Genomic DNA, 15,671 nt, shown 5'->3' on the forward strand with positions numbered 1-15,671 from the left:
GGTTTCCAACGCTGCTCCCTTAGCACTCATACTGATTAAAAGATAAATACAGGTTCGTTCAAAGTTTCTACATGTTCTGTAATATTTACAGTCTTTTCAGCATTTTTCTTGGTAATTTCATAATTTGGTATGAAATCACCCAGCCAGTCATGACCATTACAGTATGAGGTGAGCACAACAGAAACACAGAGTAACACAAATTAGATTTTTCTTTACCTAGGTTTAATTAATGAAATATACATTCTTTGCAGACACAGCTTCATGTTCTTGGAAGTTTTACAGATGGCTGATTGTTGCATTAGCAGTGCTTATGATATGAATTTAAATTGATATTAGCCGATTTAAATTTGGTTATTTTTCCATATTTTATTTGTTGTTTTGTTAATATTTTGTAAGTGCAACAAATTTAATGACTGATTCAAACAGTCATATTTCGTTTACAAAATTAAGAAATGGTATTACAGTACATTAATTACAGACAAATGAAAACAACACAAAATTCAGCAAAATAATATATACATATCAGTATATATAGTAGCATTACCAAAACCATTTTTATTTTTGAAATGGTTGTCCTTGGTTATTATAAAAATTTGACAAGCTGTAGGGAAAAACATACTGTTGCGCTTGATTGCACCATACCTGCTCAGCAGACAGACAGCGAGATGTGATTTCCACAGAAATTATTCTGTCAACATTTGTAAGTGTTAAATTCCATCCCTCCATCATACTTTCTGAGAAAGTCAGAAATCCCTGCAAGCAAACTGCTTCTACTTACGTTGAACATAATGGCAATTGGATCTCTCTCTAAAGCAGACCTTAGACTTCATAACATCTGAGGACTTATGCTTAACCAAGCAATATTCCTTATTTTCTATGTTTTATGTAAGAGCATTCACAGATACAAGTAATTAATTTAATCCTGAACATGCCATTGAATAGGAATTCTCAAAAAATAATGTATTGCATTAAATGTGCTTCAGTGTGGCTCAAATAAATTAAAAAGACTAATTAATTATTATGTTGTAAACGAACGAGAAAAGATCGAAGGCGCAAATGCTTTATTTGCAACTTCCAATAACAGCAGTTCAAGTTTCTCTTATCACTGAGATAGTCACTGGATTAAAACTGCTCTTGAGCTTTAAAAGATCACGAATACAGTAACTGATAACAAAGGCAATCTCATAGAATCTGTAAGGACATGCATGTAAAATAACTGCATTATACATATAATACATACTTTAAATAATGATCATGTAAAGTGAAATAGTTAACATTTTTGTTGTCATATTCTCTCCTAGTAGCCTTCATGACATAGAATATTACAAGAAATATTTTCCAAAATTAAACTCAACAGCTGCAGAGGTGATGATCTCTTAATGTTAGATATCTTTCCCTCCCACATTGATGATCAAATTAATTAGGGCAGGATTGTAGGTTGGCATTTGATGCTGCTGCCACACAGCTCTAGGGTCCGATGCCAGTCTTGGGCATGTGTCTTATATGGCCCTGCGTTTTAGGGCAGAAATGCAGATGATTTTTGCATTAATGTTGTTTTGATCTTCTAAGTGCAAAACACAAGGAAAAAATGTATAATTAAAGACTTGTAACAACACAGAAAATTAATTAATATGTTTTGACTTTGTTAGTGTTAAGAAACAGGTTTGACAACGATAAATAATAATAAATAAAGATGTGGAATAATAAATAATTATTAATTTAAAAAACATATTTACAGTGTAAGTGTTTATACCTAGTAATTGCAGAATGGTGCTCTTAACATACACATGCACAGCTGGCAGTATTTTCCATACTTTGTCATTTGGGAGCTAATTTTGAGTAAGTGTGACTGTGTTAAAGAAACAATAATGTCTAAACAAATGCAGTTTCTCTTCTATCAACATCTGTTGATCCTAATAGCAAGTATTAAAATAATCACAGTAGTTGTAAATTGTTCTGTATTTTATTTGTGAGGAAGTACCTCTGAGGTTCTGTTCATCATAAATTCTGAATGTAAAAATAATTTTTAAAGTTTCATTTTTAAAGACAATTTATAGCAGGTTTATGTCACGTCCTTATTTTCCAAATGCCAAGCAGTGTGTCAGTGTCTTTAGTCACAGGTTTCAATTTAATTAAAATATGATTCATTTCTGAATAATAAGGCTTGAACAAATAAATCCAGTCCCTGTACAACTTGGCTACAGTTGGCATCAATGCTTAATATTTTATTAATGTGATCAAATCATCTTTGTTTATGTCTTAATTAAAAATGCCAAACATTGCTATTCTGTTTAGTCCTCATAAAAGCAGTATTCAGTTCAGTAGCAGTGGTTTCAGCTATATGAATTCTACCGCCAACTAAAGTACTTTTTTAATTCCTCTTGCCTGCACAAATCAATCCATTCTGAATCTAAAATTATAAACACAGCTGTCAGCTCCTTCATAGTGAATATAAAGTGAACAAATTATGTATTATTTTTTAAACTAATACTATCGATATACTGTAATAATATATAATAAAATAATATAATAATTGCTTACACTTATATAGCACTTTTCTGGACACTCCACTCAAAGCGCTTTACAGGTAATGGGGACTCCCCTCCACCACCTGCAGCATCCACCTGGATGATGCGACGGCAGCCGTAGTGCGCCAGAACACTCACCACACATCAGCTATCAGTGGGGAGGAGAGCAGAGTAATGAAGCCAATTAATAGATGGGGATTATAAGGAGGATTATTAGGAGGCTGATTGGTAAGGGCCAATGGGAAATTCGGCCAGGACGCTGGTGTTACACCCCTACTTTCACGTTTCAAGAAACGCCCTGGGACCACAGAGAGTCAGGACCTCTGTTTTACGTTTCATGTGAAGGACAGCACCTGTTTACAGTATAGTGTCCCCGTCACTATATTGGGTCATTAGGACCCACATAGACCGCAGGGTAAGCGTCTCGTGCTCTTCCAGCAGCAACCTTAGTTTTTCCCAGGAGGTCTCTCATCCAGGTACTGACCAGGCTCACACCTGCTTAGCTTCAGAGGGTTGCCAGTTGTGAGTTGCAGAGTGATACTGTATGGCTGCTGGCTGCTGGTAGTATTACATAATATACTGTATACAGTAATTACCAATATGTTTTCAATCCATTGCTGTTGTTTTATTAATTTTTGTCTCTATTAAAATCATTTGCTAAAATTTTGGGTATGATGCAGTTGTCCCAGGAAGACAATGCCCTGAGAATTTTTTAAATCGATATTTTTCAGATCAAACAAGTTGACTGTCGTGACTCTTATGTTACAACAGGAAGGACAAAGATGCATACTGTATGTTGAATGTTCCAAACTGTTGGGCCATAATCTTTTTTACAGATGAGTAACAAGAAAACTGATGTGGGTCTCACTGATAGCACTACAAGTTCATAGGCAAGAAAGGATTTTGCAACTAGATTGAACCCATGTGCCATCAACAGTGCTTAGTCATTAGTGAATCCTTGTCACAGTAAGATGTGAACTGGTTGATTTGGAAAGTTTAAAGCTTGCAATTTAACTCGGCTTGATTTTTATTGTATGCCAGTGCAGGAATTAAATGGTATTGAGCCATTTAATCAAAATGGACATTTCAGTATTCTTTTCGGTATAAAACAAAATATTATGTTCATCTTAAAAATAATATATTTGTAAAAAAATAGTATCTTTAACCATTTTGTTTTTTGTTTAGTTAGGAATTCCCAAATATCAAAGTAACAAAATGTTAATCTGAAGTTCTAACCCTTTGTGACTTCACAGGCTGTCTTCGATGTGGAGAAAGATAAAGGACTCACCCTCATCGAGATCTGGGAAGGACTGACAGTGGATGACATCAAGAAATGCACAGGCACAGATTTTGCAGTTAGTGACATTTATTTTCGGTTTAAAAAATAGTTTGATTACCATGCACCACATATCCGATCACATTTCAACATTATGAAACTGGTGCTGAATTCTATGTGGATCTTCATGAATGCTTTGTATGGCCACAAGGTACTTATGATGTACCACAAAATGCCACTGAAAGAAATCATGGAGTTCTGACGTTTTTCATTAGGCAGTACCTAATAATAAATCGTAGACAAAGCAGAATCAGCTTCCTAATCAGGCCTACTGATTGTGTTCTCCCATCACAGCAGGACATGAATTTGTGAGTAGGAGAGAGCCTTATAGATCGTGTACATTTGCAGTCAGTGACACTGAAGTGATTTCTTCCAGGATGTAAGGTGACTCTGAGTCAGAGTTTCTTAACTTGCCACCACTACCAGGTGATGTGGCACTTACAGTATGGCTCCAATCTGTACACTTGTATTTGCAGATGGGCTGTGGATACGTAGCTATTTTTACTTTTTTTCCTCTAATGATCATTTACTTGTTGAAAGTGTGGTGTCATTCAATGATGCATTTAGTTTCAGGAAAAAGTGAAATGACACAGATCATGTTTACATTTATACATTGTTTGACAAAAATATATTAAAATGTCTGTGGATCTTAACAATTAACAGTATTTAATATGATGTCAATGAGTGTAATTTTGTATTGATGGGTCTCTAAGTAGAGATACATTTGAGACAAAAAATAAGGAACACTTTTTACACAAAGAGCCATATGGGTCTTCAACAAGGAACCCAGCTAAGCAGTTGAAATTGACACTTAGGGATCTTTCAAGAATTGGGTGAAAAGATTTTGGGATCGATTAGAAATCAGACATGTAGAATGAGATGAATAGCCAAGTTTTCTTTCTTCTTTCTGCCTTTGAAGTAGAAGACCACAGACTATTCTGAACTATTCTGAAAGATCCCACAGGTGTAACCACTTTGGCTTTAAATATTACAGTTCTCATGTAGATTAGACATATATTTAGAAGAGTTCTGCTTCATTTGTGTTTTTATAGACCACTAGTCAAACTGATATGCCATTTGATATGCCTAATGGTTTTTGTGAGAGAGTAATGCAGAGCAATCAAATCCTATATTACCAGCAGGATACCAAATACCCAATGGAAGACATAACTTTAATAATGAGAACCTTTTCAGGTTGCATAGTCTAGGGCTCATATTTTACAGCAGCATAAAAAGTGACCATAAATGTCAGTCAAATTCCGTTGCAACAATTCTGTTATGCTTTACTTGCATAGAGTGCAGAGTGCAGGAGATAAGACATACAGGAAAACGACATAGCGAAAGAGAATTTATCATTAATATACTGTACCAAGTCCATTGTTACCGAGCTGCATGTGCAGAAAGATCTCAGGTCCTTCATGGTGTCTTCCTGCAGTACTTCTCTCTGCCTGGAGGTCCTGAGCTTTTCAGTCTCAGATGAAACTACATTCTGTTAGGAACCTTTATGAATAACTACACCTGTAATGTCATTTGCACAAAGGGTTGTAAAGGATGATGCATGTAGTTATTTTATGTTGTACAGTGTTTACAAAGTAGTTATGATAGTATTTAATAGTCCCATTAAAGTAAAGCAAGATAGAGCTTATGGAACCTTCCAGTTATTAAACTGGTTCTGAAGAGATAATGTTCTAAAGTTCATCGTTTTGCACTGTCTGTGGTCACTTGAATCTATTGTAATTTAAAGTACTGGTGACAAAACTCAAATTGCAGTGCTTCCACTTGTGCTTCAAAATATGTTTGTTCAAGCTGATGCCTTTAAAAAAAAACATTTTTAACATGATGCGTGTCATAATATTTCTATGATTACAAAACTGTTTGTGAAAATCCTTTAATGTTCACTCTGTGCAATGCATTTTAACAATTTTTTTTTTCTTTTGAACAGGTATCTCCAAACCTACAACCAATGCAACAAATTTGAAATTCTGCGACATGCTAGAGAGCATATCATTTGAATGCCATAATCATTCATATATATATATAAAACAACAGCCTCAAACTAAAAGGAATTCAGGTGTTTTAGGCTTCAGGTACTGTTAAAGTGATCCACAATTTTGTGATTTTTTGGGGGGGTATTTGAAGGAATGTCTTGAAATTTGAAGGGTACTGCTTTTTAAGTGTATAATTTTGAAATTAACATCAGTGTCAAACCATTTAGCTCATTTAAGTGTCCTTCTCAAAGGAAGGGCCCCATTCCTTTGATGAAATACATTTCTCTGCACTATCTTCTATCTGCACTATCTTCAGTATTCTTGTCAAAACAGTATAAGGGCTTGTTTTTAAAATAACCGAACAGAAGGCTAATGTCAATGCAAACATTTTTATATCATCAGTACAAATATTTACAATAATAAGTACGGCCTTGCTTGTTTGTTATTTAATGCTTTTCAGCTCTTATGTTTTTGTACAAAGCAATAAAGATAAACCCCGTTGTCAAAAAATATTTGTCTTTTGAATTAAATGTATTCAATTTAAGGCTTAACCCAGGTTTTGAAAAGATGTGGAGTTGCATTTTTTTCCATTCATCAAAAAGTAAAATGAAAATTTGCTTCATCCTCTGTCACATGGATTGTGCTCTAAATGTATTCATACCATTGGTTCAATGTAACCGAAAGATGGTTTTACCAAATGAAAAGTTGTATAAATTCACAAGTTGTTGCATGAATAAATGTAAAAATGAAACAATTGTAAGACTATCTGTGTTGGATATTGGGAAAAAAAACAAATCTCATTTTATATCTGTAAAATAAATGTATATTCTTCAATATACTAAATTTCACACCCTGTAAATTGGTGAAAAATACAGTACATCCTGAAAATATACAGCATTCATCTTGGGGAAAGTTTAATCTTTATGGGAAAAGTCGTAGAATTGTCAGACGTTCTCAAGGAAAGGGTTATCAACCACCATATGCTGGATGATAGCCATAAAAAAATCACAAAATGTTGAATAACATGCAATACGCTTTACCAGTATGTGCAGTAGAAAAAGAGTTTCTGGAAGCAAAAACAAAGACAACGGTGAGAAATGGCGAGCTTTAAGAACTGGTCTTCAAAACTGTCATATAATGTTGACTGAATTACTGTGGTTTCCATGGCAAAGCGTCACAGACGTTTTTCTTGAACAAAACACAAAGAGATATGAATTTGCCAAGTAATCCCTCACTGATGACTGGAAACGTGCCAGGCTCACACAGGTTTACTGCCCTTCTCTTCTACAGAGCAACGTGGAGGAAGAATAGTTAGAAAGACAGAGAGAGGGATGCAGACAGCTGCCGGACGCACAAGCAAAAAGAGATATTGTAGAATAGAGACTTCCCCCATGTTTTATAGTAGAGGAAGAGGAAAGAGTTAAGGGGAAAGGAGATGATCCACTGCCAGGGGTATGAAATGCTACTCACCCCCCTCCCTCAGAACCCTCACCCCCGAGGGAGACTTTGAAAGTCCGGAGTTGAATTGTCTGCCTTCTGAAACCCAGAGAGCAACAAGGATCTGGTCTTGGGGAGGACTTGACACGCAGTGGGCTGCTGGGTTCACAGCGAAGGGAGAGAAAGAGGAAAGAGTGAACCTAGTAAAGGGGAGAGGGCAGAGGTCATGGAACAGTCCAACCCTGGGAGGGTTTTGCAACCCAAAACACACTTCCAGGTTTACTGCCAAATGGTTAAGGAACTTAAAATCTTTGATTCCCTATTACATTTTCATACTCCAATCCAGTAGAATCGCTGTGGTATAAACAAAGGAACGCAGTTTAGCCCCAAGTTGCATAAAAAGTTTGACGAGGCAGAATGGTCACAATGCACTCCTGCGCTGCACTCGAGCCCAAAAATAGCTGCACTGTGATATTTAAGCCAAAGCTGGATGCAATTAATACTGAATGTACTAACATTGTTTTGCTAAAACCAACTTTCAGTTACTGTAGTAACAAAGGTGACAGTAAATCACATTTAGTGCCAACTGTATCTTGAACCAAAGATCCATAGATATGTTTTGTATTTTTTTTCTTTGTGTTGTTCTTTTAATGGGTTGTTGCATGAATAATATGTAACTGCTATTTTTTAACCAAAAAGTGTCACACATTATCCTCCAGTTCAATTGGAAAGTGAGAATAAGACAAACAAAACACACCCACTAAGAGCAATGTATAAGACAGCAGAATATACAGTAACAGTATAATAATATACAATTTGGTCATATTCAGCTCTTTTAATGCAAAGCACGCATTTCCAAAAACAGCTATCACTTTTTTGTAGTAATTGTCTTTGTAAGTGTTGTTCCCTATGTAATGGTAATTTTTTATAGCAAGTATTTAATTGTTTTCTTTTTGATCTTTCAGCAGCCTTTTACACTATAAGTCATCATATTACATTTACTGAAATCCCAAGCACTACTGCCTGTACTAACCTTAAATCAATATTGGTACTACACAGCCAATTTTTCTGTTCGGGTCGGTCCATCCCATATTCCTGGGGTGCCTTCTGTTGTACCCCAAGTATCTTAGGCTCCTTATGCATCTTCCTGGGAAATCACATCATGGTCGGATCACTGTGAAACTCTCCTCAAAGTCTTCCAAACACTGCTGTTCTAATTTTTAAAAGTTGTTAAAAAACTTGAACCAGAGAATGACATACTGAGGTTTCCAATGTCACATAACCCATTTTCTGGGGGGGTCAACAGTGGTTGGTCTATTCTAACTTACAGAATAGAATACAAAAACATATTTATTAATTTCAAAACTATGCATGATGCACCATTATATCTTTCTAAAGCTGTTCAGGGTTTGTGCCAAATGGAGAACTGTGCTTTATCTATGGTGATATGGTTTGTGTACCCCTTGCGGTGCTCATACATTAGTCCCACTGCTAAGCTATGAAATACCATCCCCATAGACATCAGGGGCAACAAAGAATACACACTCAATCCCAGGAGAATTATTCAGTTCACAGTACATGAGCCCAAGGGGAAAATCTTGCATTGTTAAGGGTGGGGAATCGTGGAGCTGTGACAGTGTTGATTTAAGCTGTCCAAGTGTTAGGTGTTCTAACATTATTATGATTTCCCTGATGCTTTGGAATCAAAATTTGATAAAGTTAGGTATTAGTTGGCCACATGATGTATACCACTTCCACACTTAATTGAATACAGAGATGGAACATTCTAAATATTTTGATTTCCTGTTGCTACTGTGTCATATAAAATATTTCAACACTTTGCCATGAGGGTAAAATGTAGAAAAATTGCAGCTTTTCAGTCTGTGTTACACTGCATGTGCTACTTTGTCCGGAGGATGTTTTTTCGATAAGCATACTGTATACTGTACAGTATATTGGAGTCACTAGGTGAGGAAAGCTGCCAGAAATGTATTATATATAATATATACTGACTTTTAAAGTACGTGATATCTCTTTTAAGATTATTGTGCACTCATTTATCGTAGCACATTGTAACAAAAAGATGTGGCAGTGAATTAACTAAATTAAGATATGGAGTGTATTTTTGCCTGTATTGAACTTCAGGGCATAAAACAATTAAAATCACAGATCCCAGCCGATTTCAAATGATAGCACTGCCAAGCGCTAGAGGCTTTTTCTGGGAGAGCATGGATGGGTTAATGAATACAGAATGAAACTCCAACACACTAAAAGGCAAATGAAAGTGCTTTTTAATATTTTTCTACCAGATTTTCTACCACATTTCTTCAGTTGCTTGGAGTCAGAACAGAATCACTTCCATTTCAGGAGGTTGTCTTCAACTTCTGGCACAGAAATGTTGCACACTTTTGAGTTTTGGAATTAAAGGCTGCCATCTTTTGCCAGTAAGATGTGATTCTTACAGTAAGTAAATGAAAATTATGGTTTTGATAGAAAGCAAATAACCCACATTTGGTGATATGTATTTGTAATTTTTGCAGAGGAATTTAAACAAGTAAACAAAATAAGAGTAGGGTCCAGTGTTTTTTTTTTTGTAAATACTCCATGTGTTTCCTTTCAGCTTTATAGAGATCTTTACAAGGACCTATTGCAATGATTATGAGCAAAGGGGCAGGTTGTTGGCATTATTGAGCAACATTTTTTCCCATCACATAGACCAGCAAATGGCTCAGTACAAGTCTGAGTGAACCAGCTCTTTCTGCCATTCTAGGACTATGCCATTTTGGATTATTTCTGATATTGCTCAGAAACCATAGAGTTTATGTGAGCATTTAAGATGGCTTGAAATACCTCATTTTAAGAATCAAAAAGGAAAGTGAAAAGATGGGTCTCCACCTCAACATCAAAAAGACAAAGATCATGACAACAGCTGGAAATGGAGCAGTCAAAATAACCATCAATAGTGAAGAGATCGAATGCGTCAAGGTTTTCTGCTTCCTGGGATCCATGATCGACCGAACTGGAGACTGCGGCCCTAAAATCAGGCGACGGATTGCGTTAGGCCGTAGTGCGATGCTGAGCATACACCAAATCTGGAAGAGCAAAGACATCAGCCTCACAACCAAATGCAAAATGGTCCATGCTATTGCGTTTCCCATATCAATGTATGGGTGTGAAAGCTGGACCCTGAAAAAAGCTGACCGAAAGAGGATGGAATCTTTCGAGCTATGGTGCTGGAGAAGACTGTTACGGATACCATGGACAGCAAGGGTCACCAATAAAGAGGTTCTGGAGTGCATTAAGCCAGAAATTTCGCTTGAGGGAAAGACCACCAGACTCTGGCTCACTTATTTTGGTCACGTGATGCGATCAGATTCATTGGAGAAAGCAATGATGCTTGGAATTGTCAGTGGAACAAGAAGACGAGGCTGCCAAAGAACGTGGTGGCTCGAAGTTATCAAAACGGACACTGGCTTAGGCATAGAACAGCTGAAAGAGAAAGTCCAAGACTGGAAAGCGTGGCGAGAGATGGCCTATAGAATCGCAGAGAGTCGGATCCGACTGACCAAATAACATCATCATCATGTGAGCATTTTAATTGTTGTTGTAAGCAGTTTGGGAAATGTAAGCTAAAGGGTTAATTCTAATCCAGAGATGCAATATACTGTACACATACTGTATAAAGAAGTATTGTAGCTCACCCCTTGTTGAAAACTAATTTATTGCCATCATCACTGTCATAACTGAATAGCTGTTTTGGATTATTACATGGGCGGCGCAGTTTTAACAGAAGCTCTGGAGCTTTAGGCTGAAGTCCTGGAGTGCTATCTGAAGTAGAGTTTGTATGTTCTCCCCATGTTTGCATGGGTTTCCTCACACAGACCAAAAGACATACAGTACTGGTAGTTTGTGCAGGTAAAAATTCTAAATCAAGAGAATAACAGCAAGACGTTTTAAATGCCACAGCAATTGCTAAATACTATACAGATTTTAGAGTTTGCAATGACATCCAGGCACCTTATAAAGGTAGATACAGCATGAATATTCTGCAACTAAGAAGTCATCAAGTGAAATGTGTTATTTTTGACCAACATAACTAATGTCAGTGCTGACTCAAAAGTGGCATGCTGAAAGTAGAACCACTTCAGGAGTGACATATTTGTTTTCCAGTGTGTATCTGAGAGCATTATATGAATTCCCCAGTATTAAACAATGGACAAATGAATCATTCAATATGTAGAGAATTTAGAACAAAGCCTTTCTGTAATATTAAACTTGCCAAAAGAAACAGACTTAGTGTAATAAAATTAGAATCAGTACATATTGCTTGCATTCTAAACATTACCAGGTGGCTTCTGAAGAATGAAATCATAAGCTTGTCATCTCAGCTATTATTTTTCTTAGTGCATCTGTTGGAATGCTGTTTTTAGTCTCTAGTGCATTTAAATTGTCGCTCAGTAGAGATGTCTCACTAGAACAACTGTCATTCATTTTTTTCAGTTTTACTGTACTGTACCAGCTTCTGGAAGCTAAATAATAAAAAAATGATTTTAAAATACCCTGCTGTTTTTGGGTGAATTTCAAAGTACAAAAGATCTGTGACACCTCAGTCCAATTTAAGTGCACTTGCTAGAAATTGATGTTTTCTTCACTTTCCCCCCAAAAAACTATTGAAATTATCCCTTGTTGTTTTTATGCTTAAAAAGTCTCACAAAGAGCTGTATGTTGAAACAGACCTGAGAACATAATTCTCCATATTTTATGGCAAACTCTTCTCATTGTCAAAAGATTACAAAGCACCCATGGGAAATTGAGATGTTTCAAAAATGAGTTCTTACATGCTTTTTTATGAAGCAGTTTTATGTTGCCGTTTATCAGAAGAAAAAATATTTTTTTGCAGAATTACTTGGGGAAATTCTGATCTCTTAATAGATACTTGAGATATATGGTATTAACTAATATACTGTAGATGTTTTATGTTCTCTTATTTCTTGTATGCATCTCTATCAATTTAAATCTCAGGTTCTATTCTTTTTCCTTACCTATAGGCATTTTACATGCTTAGATTCCAAGAATGGGCCATTAGGCATTGCTGACCTCGACACTGGCACATTCTGTTGCCAAGCAGACATTATTGGTTGCCAACACAATCAGCGTGTGTTTTTAAGCTGATACACAGAGACGTGGTGTTTAGTGCTGAAAAATCATTCATCTCTGCCTCAGGCTCCATGTGACAACTAAATAGAATCTATGGATGAAGCAGAGATATCTACATGTTATAATACATAAATTGCCCAACATTTACAAAGAATATTCACATATCCAGAGTAGAGATTCTTTTGCATGAAAATGAAAGCTACTGTATGAAACATGTTATGCACGATTGAAACAAGTAAACAGAGGTTACATTCCAATGTTTTAAAGAGGTTGTATTATTCACAGTGGCTTTTCTTGTGGATGATAGACCTCTCCCATTTTTGTATACTGTACAATAGTTTAACTGCGCCTTCCATTTCATGATGTTTGAAAAATTCCCCTTGTAAATTTTCTATAGGAAGTTAACATTTTTCCAGGGTTTTAACTGTATGTATGGTGTGACCTCGATTTTTCTGTGGTGTCCAATGGTTTCGCTATGGTTCACTACACTGGACCACAGAAATCCCATGGTAAACCATAGTGAACATTTCTTAGACGCATTTATAATGGTCTTAATAGCCCAAGAAGGAGGCAATATAAAACAGCCAAGTAAAGATGAACCTTGGGACATGACGCTTTGTCATGTAAAATATGATCCTTGAATGTCTCTGATGCATTAACCATTGATGACAGATTCAAAAGACCTCATCAGCTAGTACTGTGTTCAATGCAATAAAATACATCCTGCACTTTGCACGCGTCGTGCAAGGTACTTTCCAATAAAAGCTGGTTTTGAAAAAAAAAACAATGGCTCCCACAAAAACTCCACCTAAACAGTAAGCAATTTCAGAAGCAAGATTTGCTGTATAACAAATATAAACACCTGTTGCTCTTGTTTTTGGATGAGTTATGGAAAGCACTAGGTGTTCATGATATAGTCAGGTATACTCCATGACTATGGTACTAAGACATCCTGTAATCTTGGAGATGTAGAAAACTGCCTCATTTTGAACTTAGTTGTTTTAAATCATGAAACCAGTAGTCATCCTGGGAAATACATACAGTATATTAACCAACATCCCTGCTTCCTTGAAAGCCAAATGTGGTGTTAATTCAGCAGTATTACGAGTTCAAGACAACTTTAGTTTTCTTCACTGTACTGTATTAGAAAAAGTCAACATGTAGATACCAGAGGAGAATTCAATATGAGGTGATTCAGCTAACCTCTGAATACTGGAGCCCACATACTGTATAACACCTCCGTATTTCTGTGGCTTTGTAATCGAAAATGATGGTATTTTTCTGAGGCATCTAGATAGAGAACACTGGCACTGGTTTAAAAATTAAAAATATATATTTGAATATGGTATACTGTCTGCAGAACAATAAAAATGAATCTGAATTTGTTAAATATGAATTGAAGAGGACGTGTACAGGAACGGAACAATGAGGTGGTACTGTAAGTATAGACCTCTGTGGCTCTTCATACTTTCCATTTCAGGATTTTAGAGCAAAACCATATTAATCTTATTTTACTAATAAGTACTAGTATGTGTGTATGTTAATCTACTCTATTATAGCAATTAGATCAAGTGATACAAATCTTTACACTTATAAATGAGAAAGTATGAGGTCCATCTACAGTACATAAAACATTTATAACAGGGTACATTGTTTTTTGAAAATAGAATAGCAACTAATGTTTAAAAATAAATAACACAAATAAACCACCTACTGTACTGTACAGGGGCTTTACTAAAATATTTTTACTATACTAGTTTTGTATCAGGACGAACTACCGTATGTTAACTTTTTAAATGAATATACCACCATAATTGCGAGAGCATCTCAATGTAACATTGTACTGTAGTTCGCACAATTTTAAACTAATATGAACTACAGGGGTTTTGTTTCACTGCTTTGTAGTATTACGGTTGCGTCTGCGGACCCTATGCAGAACCCTTAGTTTCCAGAGACGTAAACGTTTAGCCGATCCGCGGCCAGAAACTGAGTAGACGAAGAGTACCAAATAGTAACGCCGTTGGGGTAGAGAGAGAGAGACATGGTTGCAGGAGAAGCATGAGTCCAAACCAGGAGTACCAAAGTACCAAATCAGTAACCGGGAGCCTTAGCAGTAGAGGAGTCGTAGGGCTCAAAGGAAACAGAGTAGTTCGGATAGGAGAAACCCAACACTGAGCGAGGAGTGGTATCCGAAGTAGTAGGCTTAAGTAAGGGAGTGAACATGGGTGTGTTTGATTGACTAATTGGAGACTGCATGAGAAAGTGAATTGCGTGATTGAAGGCGATCAAACCTGGAGCGAGACGCAGCTGACGTAGTGTAACAACATGTAATGTACGACTGTAAGAGAAACTGATCATAGTTAGATGGAAAAATAATAATAATACCTTTAATTCTGTTGCTGCAGAACAGATGCTAACTAAGAAGTTCTGCTATAGCTGACTATGGACACCTTCAGGCTGAATGCTATTAATGCTTGCAAGGCATAGTATTAAAAGACTAAATTAATTCAATATTGCATTAAGTGGAAAATTTACTTTTATGTGCTGACACAAAATTTAGCTATTCAAGCTGTATCCAGTACCTGACTATTATTGCTGTCTGGATGTGTGTGCAATTAATGAAAATTGTCCAAAGCAACCATTTAGTGTTATTGTATGGCATGTCTAATATACAGTATCAGTCTGTCATTTCACAATTGCTGTCTTGTTACCCTACTTATTTGAAATCTAAGTGCCCCTGTGGTTTTCTAAATGATCCTCCTTTATCATTATTTTCTTCTACCTCTTCTGTATTGAAATGTTTCTATTTAATTAGTTTTGATAATCATATAAGAATCATAAAAATAGCTGGACTAAACAGTAGACACAAAACATATACAGTACAGGTGACTGAAATCTACAAGTGATTTGGCTGTTTTGGTTTTGTATATAAGTTCTAAAAAGAAACCCTGAACTGGGAAAATAATGCATGAATTGCTTGTCTAATGAAAATAAAAATCTTGAATGTATAATATAAAATGACCCAAAAATTGTAACCTCGCTTATGTAGGATTTTGTTCTGTTTTCAGCAAGTTTAATTTTGAACAAAATGTACTGTATTTGGACTGCCTAGACAAGTAAATATGCTTTTATTGTGAATCTGTTGAGAAAACAATAGCAATAGGAAGAGACAGATTGGTCTAAGATCACAGGTGGTGTTTAAACATGAACATTACATTGTGCAGA

The 15,671-nt window shown here is 36.0% G+C and overlaps 1 protein-coding gene across 1 annotated transcript in view; it reads left to right on the plus strand.

Annotated features, from left to right (window-relative positions):
• The window catches only part of oxct1a (3-oxoacid CoA transferase 1a), an 80,829-nt gene extending 74,223 nt beyond the window's left edge, over window positions 1-6,606 (plus strand). Inside the window, exons 16-17 of the mRNA XM_088911001.1 lie at window positions 3,782-3,883; window positions 5,807-6,606. Coding sequence (XP_088767127.1) covers window positions 3,782-3,883; window positions 5,807-5,842 — 138 coding nt within the window. The 3' untranslated portion in view covers window positions 5,843-6,606. The remainder of the gene's footprint in view (window positions 1-3,781; window positions 3,884-5,806) is intronic.
• The last annotated feature ends 9,065 nt before the right edge of the window (window positions 6,607-15,671 follow it).

This window comes from Atractosteus spatula, chromosome 3 (genome assembly GCF_055471065.1).
Source record: "Atractosteus spatula isolate fAtrSpa1 chromosome 3, fAtrSpa1.hap1, whole genome shotgun sequence".
NCBI classification, from domain to species: Eukaryota; Metazoa; Chordata; class Actinopteri; order Semionotiformes; family Lepisosteidae; genus Atractosteus; species Atractosteus spatula.